Here is a 14,355-nt window from a genome sequence, read left to right as displayed (position 1 = left end):
GGCCTCAATTTTTTACGAAGAATAAATTATGTGTTAATTTTTTAAAGAAAAACATTAAATATTTATGATAAAAAGTATATATTTAAAATTATTATTTTATTCTCTTCAACCCCATTCAAATAGAAGAAATCAAGAAAATATTGTTTTATTTTCTTACACTCTCTCTACTAATAATACTCATATTATTATTTTTTTTAACTCCTTTTACACTCTCTTCTTTAAATTGTTGATAAGTTAGAGTAATATTTTGTCAAAAATATCAATTAATAGCTGAAAAGTGTTGAACAAATTGAATTGTAAATTCTTTTTCCATTTCTTCTTAGATTTTCAAGCATTACAACAACCACAATAAAATGTGGGTAACCAAATTATCAACTTCATCAAAGTTATGATTCTAACTCCTATATTTATTTGAAATTTGTCAACTCATTACTTGTAGAACTATGTTAACAATTCATATAATGATTGCCCGAGTAAAATAATATTTTTCAACGTTGAATTAATAAAATCTTATTTAAAACTAATAATTGAAAAAGAAATTGAATAAATCATTTATATATATAAAAAAATATTAGGTAATACTTTGCATTTAAAAATGTAAGAAAAATAAATTTTAAATAAATGCATGTGAAATTTATTTAGATTTTAGATCTCTAATTAAAATTTCGTTTTAGGTCTCTGGACTTTGACCGTGTGTAGCATGCAATATTTTTGGTTTGGGGTGGGGACAAACTGACAAGAACTTTAATTTTTGTTTGTTAGCGAATGGATTTCAGGGAATTGAATCCCTGACGAGTAGGAAAGCATTAAAATCATGAATTATAAATTGAGATTACGGGTGTGTTTGGTACGAAGGAAAATGTTTTTCATGGAAAATGTTTTCCTAGAAAATGTTTTCCTGGAAAACAAGTTGATTTTTGATTTATTTTCTCATGTTTGATTGGTGAGTAGAAAATATTTTTCGGAAAAGATTTTTAGTGTTTGATTTATGAATGAAAAATATTTTTGAGAAGTATCTTTTATTTTAACTAGAGTAGAAAATAATTTTTGAAATTGAAAATATTTTTTAAAAATAAACTTAAATTATTATTTTTTGAAGGGGGTTGGGGGCTGATAGTGGGGCAGATGAGGGGTGAGGGTAGTGGGTGGGGGGATAAAAAATAAAAAATTGAAATTAGAAATATCTTTTAAAAACAATTTTTAATATTTTTTTTTGAGAGGGCGTGGGGGTAGGGGTGAAGGTGGGGTAAAAAAGTTGAATCTAAAAACAAGCTTTAAAATTATTATTTTTTTGGGAGGGGGTGGTTGGGGGGCTGGTTTGAGGGTAGGGACAAAATAAATTGATTTTTTCAACAAAAAAGTAATTGTAATTTGAAGTTGGAAGAGAAGTTTGGAAAATGTTTTCCTTAACTTTTGAAGGGAAGTCATTTTCCTTAAATTTGAGGAAAATGAGTTGATTTGGAAAACATTTTCCAAAACATTTAACCCAATCAAACATGAGAAAATTGGAAAACATTTTCCGGAAAATGTTTTCCTTCATACCAAACACACCCTACATGTAAAAGGGAAAAAAATTGACAGTTGGGTCATGATGTCGCCGCCATTGATTTTTTCTGAAATAGTGGCTTCGAAATTAATAATGTTAATCGTTATTATATTATAAATCCAGTTTTAAATTTATTGAGATATGTAATTAATTACTCCCTCTGTCCCATTTTATGTGGCACCATTTCCTTTTTGGTCAGTCCCGAAAAGAATGTCACATTTCCTTATATGGTAAGTATTTAAAGATACAATTCTTCTTTTACCCTTGTTGGTTCCACTTAATCTTAAAGATAGTATTCCAATACATTTATGAGGAGAGAGAAAACTGAGTCTACTTTTTAATATGATTATTTTTTGAAGGGGCAATTTGGTAAACATTTCAAAGTCTTCATTTATTTCTTAAACTCCGTGCCCGGTCAAATGTTGCCACATAAAATGGGACGGAGGGAGTATTAGGTGTATGGTATTATGTGAATACCATTAGAATTATGCTATTCAATAAAAAAAATGGGACTAAACCCTGGACTTGGAATTTGGAAATATGAGAGTTGACATGTTAATTGGCATCCAGTTCTAGGAACGTTATTTTAGGTTGAGTGAATTTCTGGGTCTAGGCTAGACCTGTAGTGATATGGTTGTTGTTAGTTTCAAAATCTTATTGTGATTATCTATTTGAATAGATTGTATTGATTTGGAAGTCAACCGAAAGAGAAAGGCTCAAGTTCTGAAGTAATTGCTCGATTGATTGAGGCAAGTGGATTTCTAAACTCTTGTTAATAGTATGGAATTCGTGTATTTCCTTGTAATATGTGTTTGGGGTAATGAGACTTGGTGATGGGTTGACTTGTCCACATTGATTAATTCTAATGATGAAAAGGGGGTAATAAAAGGCAATGTGATTAATTGTTTTTGTGTGATGTGTTAAGAATGGTTTGAAAGGATTGTTAAATCATTGTTGATGTTGTATCATGATTGTGTTGTTGTGAATTGTGCAATGTTATGAAAATGGTCATCTCCTCATTATTTATGTGAACATGTCATTTGCATTGTTTTGAGACATGATTGTGACAAGTGTTGTGTGAATTGAGAAAGAATAAGAAATTAAAGAAGTCGTACCATTTCGAGGGACGTATCGCGCGCCGCGATGGATACTATATTTCGAGGGATGTATCATGCGCTGCGATCGATGGTTACTATTATCGAGGGTCGTATCACACGGCGCGATGGATGCATGGACAGATATGTCCCCCATGGGTCCCGGACTAAGAGACAACAGGTGTGTATACTAGGTCAGACATGCATCACTATACTTGACATTGCATTCCATTGCATTGCACATATTTATCATTAGTGAACTTGATATTGTGTTTTGCTCATCTTGTGAGTGCCTTTCTGTGGAACTTTGTGAGTGCCTTTCTGTGAAACTTTGATTGATGAATATTGAGCTTGTTGTTGAGGATATGTAATTGTTAGAGTGTTGTTGTTGAGCTGTGTGCTATGTGAATTATGAACTGTTAGGTTGAGCTAGTTTTAAGTAGGTTGTAGTTGTGGAGGTTGTAATTGATGAATATTGAGCTTGTTGTTGAGAATATGTGATTGTTAGAATGTTGTTGTTGAGATATGTGCTTGTGAATTATGAACTGTTAGGTTGGGCTGGTTTTATGCAGGTTGTAGTTGTGGAGGTGGTGATTAATGAATATTGAGTTTGTTGTTGAGAATATGTGATTGTTAGAATGTTGTTGTTGAGATATGTGCTTGTGAATTGTGAACTGTTAGGTTGGACTGGTTTTATGCAGGTTGTAGTTGTGGAGGTTCGGTTGGGGTGTAAGGAATACCCGTATTCTATCCCCTTAGCTTGTGTTTAGAGGTTTACTTGCTGAGTATCGTGTGGTTTGGTACTCACCCCTTGCTTCTACAATTTTTGTAGGTTACGAGCCTGAATTCTGTGATACTTTCCATTCTCTTATTTTTTGTGGCTTCTTGAAGATTTGTGAGGTAGTTGTTTGTCATTTTAGCGGACTTTCTTACTCCTATTTATGATCTTGTTCTATTATAGAAACAAGGTCATTTGAGACTTGTGCTGTCTTTTGAATCAATTGTAATACTTTATATGCTTGTACACGTGACAATCAGATTTTGAGGGTATTTTTGAGTTGATTATAAAATTTCCACATTTTATTGTAATGATTGAGTTTTAGGCTGACTTGTCTTCGTGGGATAAGACGAGTGTCATCACGTCTATTTTTGGATCGTGACATGCACACATGCATTTGTTAGGTTGAAAGATAAGATGTCAATGTCTTCTCCAAATCTCTTCGGAATACATGACATATGTATCCCAAATTTAGAGTATCGTGTTTAAATATATATAAAAAAAGATATTAAGAATTGTATGTGTATAAATTAAATGTTCAAGTGTACATATTTTTTTCTTTTATTACCTTACGTGAATGTAATACACATACGTTTCGTTCCAATTTCTCTGAACACAAGTAATAAATAACTTTTTTATTTTATTTTTTGAGCTCCGTTGACAATTGAATTAATTCCAACCATATTAGTTGGTTAAACTTTAAATGCACTCATATAAGAGGACCGTTACAAAAGAAAAGAAATTTCGAGCACCAATATTCTATTTTTTTCATGACGAAAAAGTGAAGCTCATAGTTTTTTAAATGTAAAAAATATCGGAAAAAATAGTTCCAATAACAAGGACATGTATGAACATGCGATATGAAATCAGATTGATATAAACTCAAAGTTTTATTAGGACATATGATTTGAATTCTTAAATTGTATTTTTTTATAATGAACGCTGAAAAATTCACAAGTTGTACAACATTTCTCTAATTATTATATAACCTTCTTACCAGATTAGCAAACCATAGTTCATAAACAAAACATCAATTATCAAAATACCTGAAGGAACTATATTGACAAAACACATATATCTATGTTTCTTTTAAGAGAAAAGACATAAAGTCACCACTGAAGTTGTCCCAAATTTTTAAAAAGACACATTAACTTTGCGGACGTCCTATTACCCCACAAAAATAATGAATATCTTTGTAAAATGACCATTTTAACCCATTTTCTCATTATGTTGTGAAACGCGCAGATGACACGCGTGAAAGTCTATTTTTGTTGCCAAAAACCAATTAAAAAGTGGCATGTTTCGATTGTTTTCTTTATTAATTATTTACTTCATTTAAATGCATCATCTTCCCCAAAATGATAACAAATTGGCTGGTGGCTGCATTTTTTGGTATAATCATCCTTTGGAGACATGTTGTAGACGCTCTTTGGGTTGCTTCTAATTCTGTTTTGAATTCTGGGCTCTCGACGAGTCGACAGTATTGAAAAAAATACTAAACCAAGAGTGACATGTTTCTACGATAAGACCGGATCTTGAAAATGCCATCTTCTCATGCACAATCAATCTTTTATACAATGACGTTTTGTATTGTCTCAAGTAATTTTCTTAGCTAATTGCTCAGATTGAGAAAATATAATTGATTTGGATACTCTTCATCCTTAAAACTCTTATTTGTCCATATGCATTTCACATAAGAAAAGTAAACCTACAATTCCTTGTCTACTCAGGTAGTCCTTCAAGAATTTTGATCAAGAAATGTCGAAATTGAAGCAAATGATTTTCAACAATTGCTCTGATTGAAGAAAACAAAGAGACAAGCTAAGAAATGGAAAACAAAAGAAAGAAATAGTTTTATCTTTTTGAACGATTTGAGTCCGTTAATTTAAATTAAATTAATTAAAAGCGTGAGCATCACGCGCGCACATGTGAGAAAATGGGTCAAAATGGTCCTTTTACAAAGATATCTAATACTTTTGTGGGGGAATCATGTTATGACCGAAATAAGCAGGTGTAATGTGGAAGCTAGCAAAGCAAACCTCGAAAGACCACGAGTAAGAAGACAAACGAGAAATATACAAAGACACAAAGATTTAACGTGGTTCGGTCAATCGACCTACGTCCACATAAGAGATGAACAATCCACTATATAAACATGAGAGTACAAAATATAGAGAGAAATAACCTCAACCAATTCACTCGGAATACATGGGAGGTTCACACAAGTGATAACGTATCAAGCTTGTGACCCACAAATTCTCCCCCTTAACCAAAACTCTCAATGCCCTTAAGACTACATTGTGAATGCTGATTAAGTTAGAAGGAACAAATCTCTATTTATAGAGTCCTAAACCTTTTCCTACAAGAAAAGGACTAGCCAATCCAAAACATTTTCCTAAAAGGAAAACCTATTTATGGTAAGAAATTCAGGGCAAATGAAACCCAACAAATCAGACGTCCGCAAAGTTAAAGTGTCTTTTTAAAAATTCGAGACAACGATATGTTTATGTCTTTTCTCTTCTTTGAATTTATCAATAAATATTTACAATTACAAACTTTCAGATACACATCATTTTATATAAATCAACTTATCAATCATAACAATAACTAGTTATCTTCTAATACAACACTTGCACATGGTACAACCAATTTTCTTCACACCAGATATGGATCTATTTTTATAAAAATTCAAAAGATGTTTTTTTTTTTTAAAATAAAATAAAAATAAACTTATAAATCAATTATATACATATATTAAGAAAAAGCTTAAAATTATGGTTTAAAATTCTAAATCATTGTTTTAGAAAATTTTATAACATGAAATCAGTATTACGTATTCAAATACTAATTTTAAATTATAACATATCCAAATGCACGCTAAAACATGACACGATTTAAACAGCGACAAAGGGAAAATCAAGAGCAAATTGGCTGTCAACTTGATATTTAAGTTTTTTTTGACACCAAGGGACCCGTTGTCGTTGCTTCATATGCATACACCCAAATTTGAAACACAACATTCAATATTGGTGGGCTTTGAATTTCCTTTTCCTTTTCCTTTTTTTTCCTTCTCAATATATTTTTCGTCCGGTGTTTGATATTTGTAATTGGATAGATAAAATTTGGATTTGAACCAATATGATTATACTCAAATTTGCGCCCAAAAATCACTAAAATTTGAAACGTATGTAAAAGTATTTATGACTGCACCACGATTTTCCTTTCCATTGCTTAGACCAATAAAAAATGAAGGTACAATCATCAGAGCAAAACGTACTACTAGTACTTTTAGAACAGTCTATAAATTTTCCGAAAAGCACGAGTCAAACATTCCCTCGTTTTTGAATAATCAAAAGAGCAAATTTCACAGGAAAAAAAATAAATTAGAGGGGGATTGGATTTTGTCAAAACCCAATCCTCTCCCTCCCTTGTTCAAGCTCCCGCCCCCCTCCTCCTCGTCCCTTCTCCACTCTCTCTCTCTCCCCTCTCTTTCTCTCTCTTCTCTGATCAGAGATCTCGGATTCTGCTTCTTCAGATCCGATCTACACCGGTCCAAAAATGATCACCATTCCATACTTGACCGCCTTGACAACCTACTTCAGCTATGGATTGCTCTTCGCATTCGGTCAATTCCGTGAGTTCTTCAGGAAGATCTTTGATTGGTGGCGTGGCAACAATCTTCAGGTATTACTTTCTCCACCTCTGCTTCGTCATGTTTGATTCTGAGAATAAGCTTGAATTTTGATGTTTTTTTTTTAAAAAAATATTGCTTGAATGTTAGGGATATGCTCCGATCTGCTTAGGACTTGAAGATTTCTATATCCGTCGGTTGTATCTTCGCGTTCAGGTAACTTCTCCTGATTCCAGACTTTTTTTGGATACTTTCTATGCATTATACTTATATTTTTTTATCTGTTTGGGTGAATGTTATGCGATTTAGAGAAGGAAATGAAGCTGAAATTTGGTTAGCTGTTAATTATGAGAAGAGCATGTGTAGCATATTTTTAGAACGTGTTTGCTTGCTTGTTGCCTTCTGTGCTGTTATTATGTGTTTCCACTTCTTCAAATTTAAGAAAGTATCTTGTAATAAGAAGGGTGATTATTTGGGAGACCCAAACATACTTCGCTAATGGCTGCGTTACACCTTTCTATTTGTTCTTTCTGAAGCTTTTCAAGTTTGCTTATGTGACAAACTGAATAAAAATATTTTGAGTTTGCTTTGTTCACTCAAATGATCAGTATGTAAGATTTTCAAATTAAATATGTGTCATTATTAGGGACTAATTTTACATGGAAAAGTTTGGTTATGCTACGAAAAGTTGAGTTACTTTACCTACTATTCACCTAGCAAAGAGGAAACAATAAAGTCCAGATGTCCAATCATCTATCCCCTTAGTGAAATAGAGAAGATGCACAAGTTGATTGGGATGAAATTCAGATATCAGCTACCAAACAGATCAGCATCTATTTGCAGGGACTTATCAAGAAAAGGAAACAGTAGAAGGTGGGATTGTATGTGCTTTTGTCTGAAAAGGAAGACATGAAGTTTATTTCCCTTAGAGCTATAGAATATTTAGGTTTTAGTAACCATATGTAAAAGAGAGGATGGCTTTATAAGTAAAACAGGAGGACTTCATAAAGTAAACGAGGTTGAAAACTTCTTTATCAGTGTACTTCCTATTGGTGTGTATCAATCTGAATTGCTCTGTGCTTTATATCTTGAGTTCTTCTATTTCTAAGAAACCTTAATTCTTGGTATCCATGCATCCAAGAGAAAAAAGTAAATTCTTTACCAAAAGTTAGCTGCTGATCATTCATTGCTGTGCAAGCATTGTTTTTTGGTTCATATACTTTATACCATCATTACTTGTAGGATTGCTTTGGACGGCCAATATGTAGCCCTCCTGATGCTTGGTTTGATGTGGTGGAGCGTTTGTCCAATGATAATAACAAGACACTAAAGTGAGTATGGGTCTTTCAGTTCAATTAATTTTATTTTGATATTCTGTAAATTTTCTCCTCGGTATTGTAATTTCTTCCATTGTCTTTTCAATACTACAATTAGAGAACTATGAAGGTAAAGTTACTTTGGCTTCTCTGGTTACTGGTCTTGTAGGGCTACTTGTCTGTTTTTTTGTATACTTATTATATCCAAACTATTACAAACAGTTTTGGAGAAGTTGATGTTTCTGTACTTACTTTTATATTCCATGTACTTGCACATTTTGCAGGCGGACCACTAAAGTTTCAAGGTGCCTAAACTTGGGTTCATATAATTACCTTGGTTTTGCTGCATCGGATGAATATTGTACACCTCGTGTCATTGAGTCTTTGAAAAAGTATTCTGCGAGCACTTGCAGTGCCCGTGTTGATGGAGGTAAGCATGATTTTGTGGAAGTTGCGGCTGTGTCTCCCTGAGTAGGAAACTCTGTTTCTAAAATTTTGTCATCTCAGGTACCACAAGCATCCATATGGAATTGGAAGAATGTGTGGCTAATTTTGTTGGCAAGCCAGCTGCTATTGTCACAGGCATGGGTTACGTAACAAATTCAGCCATACTTCCTGTCTTGATCGGAAAGGTACAAATAGTTTGTAAAATTTATTCATGTTTTATTTGCGGTACATTTATCTTTTAATTTGGTCATTTACAGGGAGGTTTGATTATCAGTGATTCTCTCAACCACAATTCTATTGTAAATGGTGCTCGAGGGTCTGGAGCTACTATTCGTGTTTTTCAACATAACAGTAAATTTCTGCAACTTGGGCTTTGTCCTTTCAGCCATACCATGTGTCTATGATGAGTTCATCTGATTTCTTATTGAAGCTTTGCTTTGCCCTCAATTCTGTAGCACCTTCTCACTTGGAGAAGGTTTTGAGAGAACATATTGCTGAGGGACAACCCAGAACACACAGGCCGTGGAAGAAGATAATTGTTATAGTGGAGGGCATATACAGCATGGAAGGGGAGCTATGTCAGCTTCCAGAGATTGTCGCCATATGCAAGAAATACAAGGTAGTGCACAGTATAACTATGGGTTTGATCATCATTAATTAATCTAAGAGCTAGGCTTCTATTTCTTCATTGTCTCAACTTTTACCAGGCTCTCGTTTATTTGGGGACTAATTTCTTTTCTTATGCCTTGCGAGACTCCAATAGGTTTAATTTTCTCATGCATCTTTGTCTGGGTTGTATTTTTACCTCATTGCAGGTATATGTTTATTTGGATGAGGCACACAGCATTGGAGCTGTTGGAAAATCAGGAAGGGGAGTCTGTGAGCTCTTGGGAGTTGACACAGCTGATGTGGACATTATGATGGGAACTTTCACAAAATCATTTGGTTCATGCGGGGGTTATATTGCTGGATCTAAAGTATGTTTCTTCAGTGGCATTCTTATAATGGTGCTAGCTGACTTTGTTTCTCATTGTCTATAGATAAAGTCTTTGTTTCTAGTATTTGTTGAAGTGCATGGCAGTATGACAAATAGGGTGGAATAGTGAAATCAAAGTGACTTTTATACACTACTTTTACAGTGTCAGACAGTTGTGTCATTAGTCCAATCTGTAGACCATTGACACTTCTGCTGACGCACTTCATCTTAGTGAAAGATTCAAAGGGGAAACAATGATATTATTATCTTTCAGATTTTAATTTTAGTGAATTGACAACTGTCTTTTGTTCTTTATCCCCAAAACAGAGTAGAAAAAGAAGAAGAAAGCATCTGTCTTTTGTTTTCTGTTTGAATTCCATGTAGTCTTTAGCTGGTATTGAATTCCCTTTACATGTTTCTTGGAGGCCTGGATCTGTTGGAGATTATCTTCATCGGTTGTTCTTTTTTATATTGTTTTCCAGTCTTATCCAGAAAACCTAACTTTTAACAAGTGAACTATGTTTATCTTTGCCTTATCCAGAAAAAACAAAAAACAAGTGAAACTATGTCAAACTTAGCAACCTAATTTGATGCTAAACATTCCAGTGATGCAGATATGTCTTAACTTTGTGTTTGTGAGCCTTTTGCCTATTCTTTTGCAACATAGCATTCCCTTTGCACTGCTGGTGGACTACTTTGCTTATTTTTTCTTCTTCTATTTTTCTTTTCCACCTTATCAGCTGTTTTTTGAAGATCCCTTCTTTAGGTTAATGTGATGTTATTTTATAATTGTTGATTTTGACATTTGACAACAAATGCAGGAACTTATTGAATATTTGAAGTATTCTTGCCCAGCTCATCTGTATGCCACATCAATATCACCTCCAGCTGCCCAACAAATCATTTCTGCTATCAAGGTTATACTTGGTGAAGATGGTACTAGTAGAGGTCAGAACTTCGACTATCAAAATTCGCTCCTAGTTAGCAGCTTGTGATAATTCTAATGGCATCTGGACCACTGGGATTGTAAAAATTGTGTACTCATCATAAGAGCTACTTTGTTATTGTAGGAGCTCAGAAGCTGGCTCGCATTCGTGAAAATAGCAACTTTTTCCGATCAGAACTACAGAAGATGGGTTTTGAGGTCCTTGGGGACAATGATTCTCCTGTGATGCCCATCATGATCTACAATCCTGCAAAAATACCTGCCTTTTCACGGGAGTGTCTCAAACAGAATGTACAATTTCTTGTCATTTCAGGCTCAGTTTTTAGTATATTGGCAATTGTTTAAATTTACCAGTAGATCTTATCTTGGAATTTACTTCGTTTACTGTTATTATAGGTGGCCGTAGTGATAGTTGGTTTTCCAGCAACCCCTTTACTTTTGGCCAGAGCACGCATATGTATTTCTGCAGCTCACTCACGGGAAGATCTTAACATAGCACTGGAGGTTAGACCTTAAATTCCTTTTGTCATTTCTGATGAGCAAATTCTCGTGTCTTCTACTCTCACTATGTCAACACTAATTGCACTCAGGATAACCTTTTGCATAACCTTAGATCGATGAGTTATCAGTTATCACTTTGTCACTTGCACTTGCGATATTTCTTTCATGGAGTTGTCCTTGTAATCTTTTTAATGTAGACGGTTTGAACTAAAACATTGCCCACATAATTTAGTGCTAAATGATGAGGTAATTATTCTTTCATCCATGCTCCTTTTATAAGGAGCTGCTAGGTTTGAGCTATAGTGTGAAACATCAACCTTCCTATACTCATCTTTTTTTGATTAGTTGGTCAATAGCTGAGATTCTATTTTTGATGATCGAGGACATTTTACTGTGATCCTCGTATGCATGGATGACATAATTAGATATCTCAGTTAATAAATCTTGTAATAGAGAACATAACCATATCAGGCCATGGAGTATCAATATCAAAAAAATTCCATGTTAGCACACTGATAGCTAATTACAAGTTGTTGCATTTATCAGGTTATCAGCAAAGTTGGTGATCTAACTGGAATAAAATACTTTCCTGCCGAGCCCCAGAAACAGCAGGTAGAAGAAAACAGAGTCAAGTTGGAATGAGTACTCTAGTTTTATTTTAGTTCTCCGAAGGAGGTTCTGAGCTGTTATTTTTTCTTCATGTATGATTTTGAAATCCTTTGGATATGATGTGTGGAAATTTTGTTGTTTCCTTGTACAGAAAGTTGTAAAACTTATTAATTGAGATAGTCTTACGTTTTTTTTACCTTAATGTAAAGCACTGTCTAATATTTCTTGTAAGGCCGATGAACTGTGAATAATGGAGATTTTGTTGGATTGGTTAAGAAATTGACGACTGGTTGCTGGTATTGATATGGGGTTAATCAGGTGGTCCTCTTTGCATTATAATTCCCACCTATTTGGGAGTAAACTCCAGTCGTTTATTTGACGGCTCTTGAAACTAGTTTTGACTCGTAGTTGAAAATCTTATCGTGAATGTAGGTTTTGTTACGGAATTAATGGTCAGAAACTAGCCTTACTTAATCTCTTTCGAGATAAAGGTTCTTACAAAGGTGAAGGCACCCATCTCACAGAAAATAGTTTTATAAAGCTTGCGCTCCACTAAGTGTATAGATTGAGATCTAGTAGAAATGGGAGTATCGAACACAAAATGGAAAAAAAATAAGCAAAATCCGTCCAACTAATGATCTCAAAGAAAAAAGAAATACTAATGTTATGGGAAAGATCTAATCACTAATTACAACGACATAATGACGGTAGTTTAATCTGGAAGAGTTAATGATTAATTATAAGTAAATACTGGTGGAGATAAAAACTCATTTGGTAATTTTGTTTGTTGAAGCAGTAATAGATAAGAGTTACTTGTAAGAAAAGGTGTACACAATTTGATTCCGATATCATTATTTTATAAAAATAAAATTATTTGACAGTATTGAAGATTTTCAGATAAGGCGGAGATAGAGAGAGGCAAAAAGACGAAACAAGAAGGGCGACAAGAGCGATATTGCCAATTCGTTTACTCTCTTTTGTATTTTTGCTAGAGACTTTGTTCTTTGATTTTCTTTCTCTTGACTGGAGATTGGAATATTCACTCTTTTTTTTTGCTGCCGATCAATGAGATTATATTATGTATTTCATCAACAATATTGTTTGAATCATTTTTAATTTGTTCATTTGTCTTCTAGCTATAACATGGGGCTGGGGTATAATTTAGTGGCTTAGTTTCTACTAGAAAAAACAAAGGAGCCACACTTAAAAAAAATAAAAATAATACAGTACTCATAATTAATTTGTCATCTAAAGACTGAGATTTCCCCTTTTGTTCACCAGCTCTTTATATTGACCGGTTAAAAGTTTCGCGACCGAAATATACATCAAAAGGAAAAGAAATAAATTAAAATAATTTGTGATAGTGGTCATATAGATACGAGAATCTATTAAAAATAACTATTTCTGTTTTACAAAAGCAAGATAAAATTTGAATGAATTTTATTCTTTTCAAATTACACATCATAATTTTATTTTATTTTGATCTTGTTAAGAAAATGTCTCTTTATTTTAAAATTTTGCCTGGTCAAACTATGATAAATGTGTTGAAACGGAGAAGGGAGAAATAGTATAGTAAAAGGAAAAAGGAGGACGCAGAATGCATGACATATTGTATGCCCTATTTATTATTTAATAAAATAGACAGATAACGACCCACGAGATTATGCCAACAAATAAAAAGAGAATACGATGTTATAACAGAATTGGTCTGCATATATATAATAATAAAATGATTGTATCTTAATTAATGTTTAAAAATATGAGGTGTTACTTTGGTCACCTACCAGAAGCCCTATCAAACAAAAAACAAACTTAAAGAGATAATTACAGTTTTGATTACTACTTCATTAATAATCCAGTATTTTCCTATTTCACCCATAGAGCTCTAAGTTAAAATTATTAGGTTCGGATGAGTCCATAAATTTCTATGATTTACGAGTGTGGTTACTAAATTTTTTATTAAAATTTAAAATGTTGATTTGTCTATATACTTTATTTTCGCGATTTTTTAATTTATTGATTTATGTGTCAATTTTTTTCATTTAGTTTCTTATTTTGATATCCATCCGTAGTTATTATTATTTCAATAATCTATTCTAGTTTGTTATTGTGTTTCGATTATTCTACTATTTTATTGTTGTCTTGCGCTCTCTTCTAGTAGACTTTACATTGTTTTCTTGTGATGTGCTATATTTTCTTCTTTATATCTAGAATAGTTGTATTTGCTCGACTCTTTCGGAAACAACCTCTCTACCTCTATGAGGAAGTGATAAGGTCTGTGTATATTTTACCTTCTCAGACCTTACTAGTGAAATTTCAGTGATATGTCGTTGTTTGTCCTAAAAAGTTGTTATATATATTTTTATTTAAATATCTTTTCAATAGCATAATTCATATTTCACTTTTATGGGGAGTCTTTTATTACTTTATTGCGAAGAAAAGTCTATTATAAGTAAATTTAACAAAGATAATTTGGTATTATTTATTTTTAAAATTTCGTGTCTAATAAAA

General features: G+C 33.1%; 2 protein-coding genes across 2 annotated transcripts in view; both read left to right on the top strand.

The window, feature by feature from the left end:
* The window catches only part of LOC125813833 (tubulin-folding cofactor B), a 228,890-nt gene that overhangs the window by 149,574 nt on the left and 64,961 nt on the right, over window positions 1-14,355 (top strand). The window lies entirely within an intron of this gene.
* On the top strand, window positions 6,813-12,005 carry LOC125813822 (long chain base biosynthesis protein 2b). The gene is made up of 12 exons (XM_049493289.1): window positions 6,813-7,102; window positions 7,200-7,265; window positions 8,292-8,380; window positions 8,650-8,795; window positions 8,873-8,997; window positions 9,070-9,163; window positions 9,268-9,431; window positions 9,628-9,789; window positions 10,610-10,736; window positions 10,859-11,025; window positions 11,131-11,238; window positions 11,782-12,005. The coding sequence occupies exons 1-12, from the start codon at window positions 6,977-6,979 to the stop codon at window positions 11,875-11,877; spliced, it is 1,470 nt and encodes a 489-aa protein (XP_049349246.1). The 5' UTR covers window positions 6,813-6,976; the 3' UTR covers window positions 11,878-12,005.

The sequence above is a fragment of the Solanum verrucosum genome, unplaced genomic scaffold (genome assembly GCF_900185275.1).
Source record: "Solanum verrucosum unplaced genomic scaffold, falcon-dt-bn FXZP01000205.1, whole genome shotgun sequence".
NCBI classification, from domain to species: Eukaryota; Viridiplantae; Streptophyta; class Magnoliopsida; order Solanales; family Solanaceae; genus Solanum; species Solanum verrucosum.
This window is presented reverse-complemented; position numbering and strand designations above follow the sequence as displayed.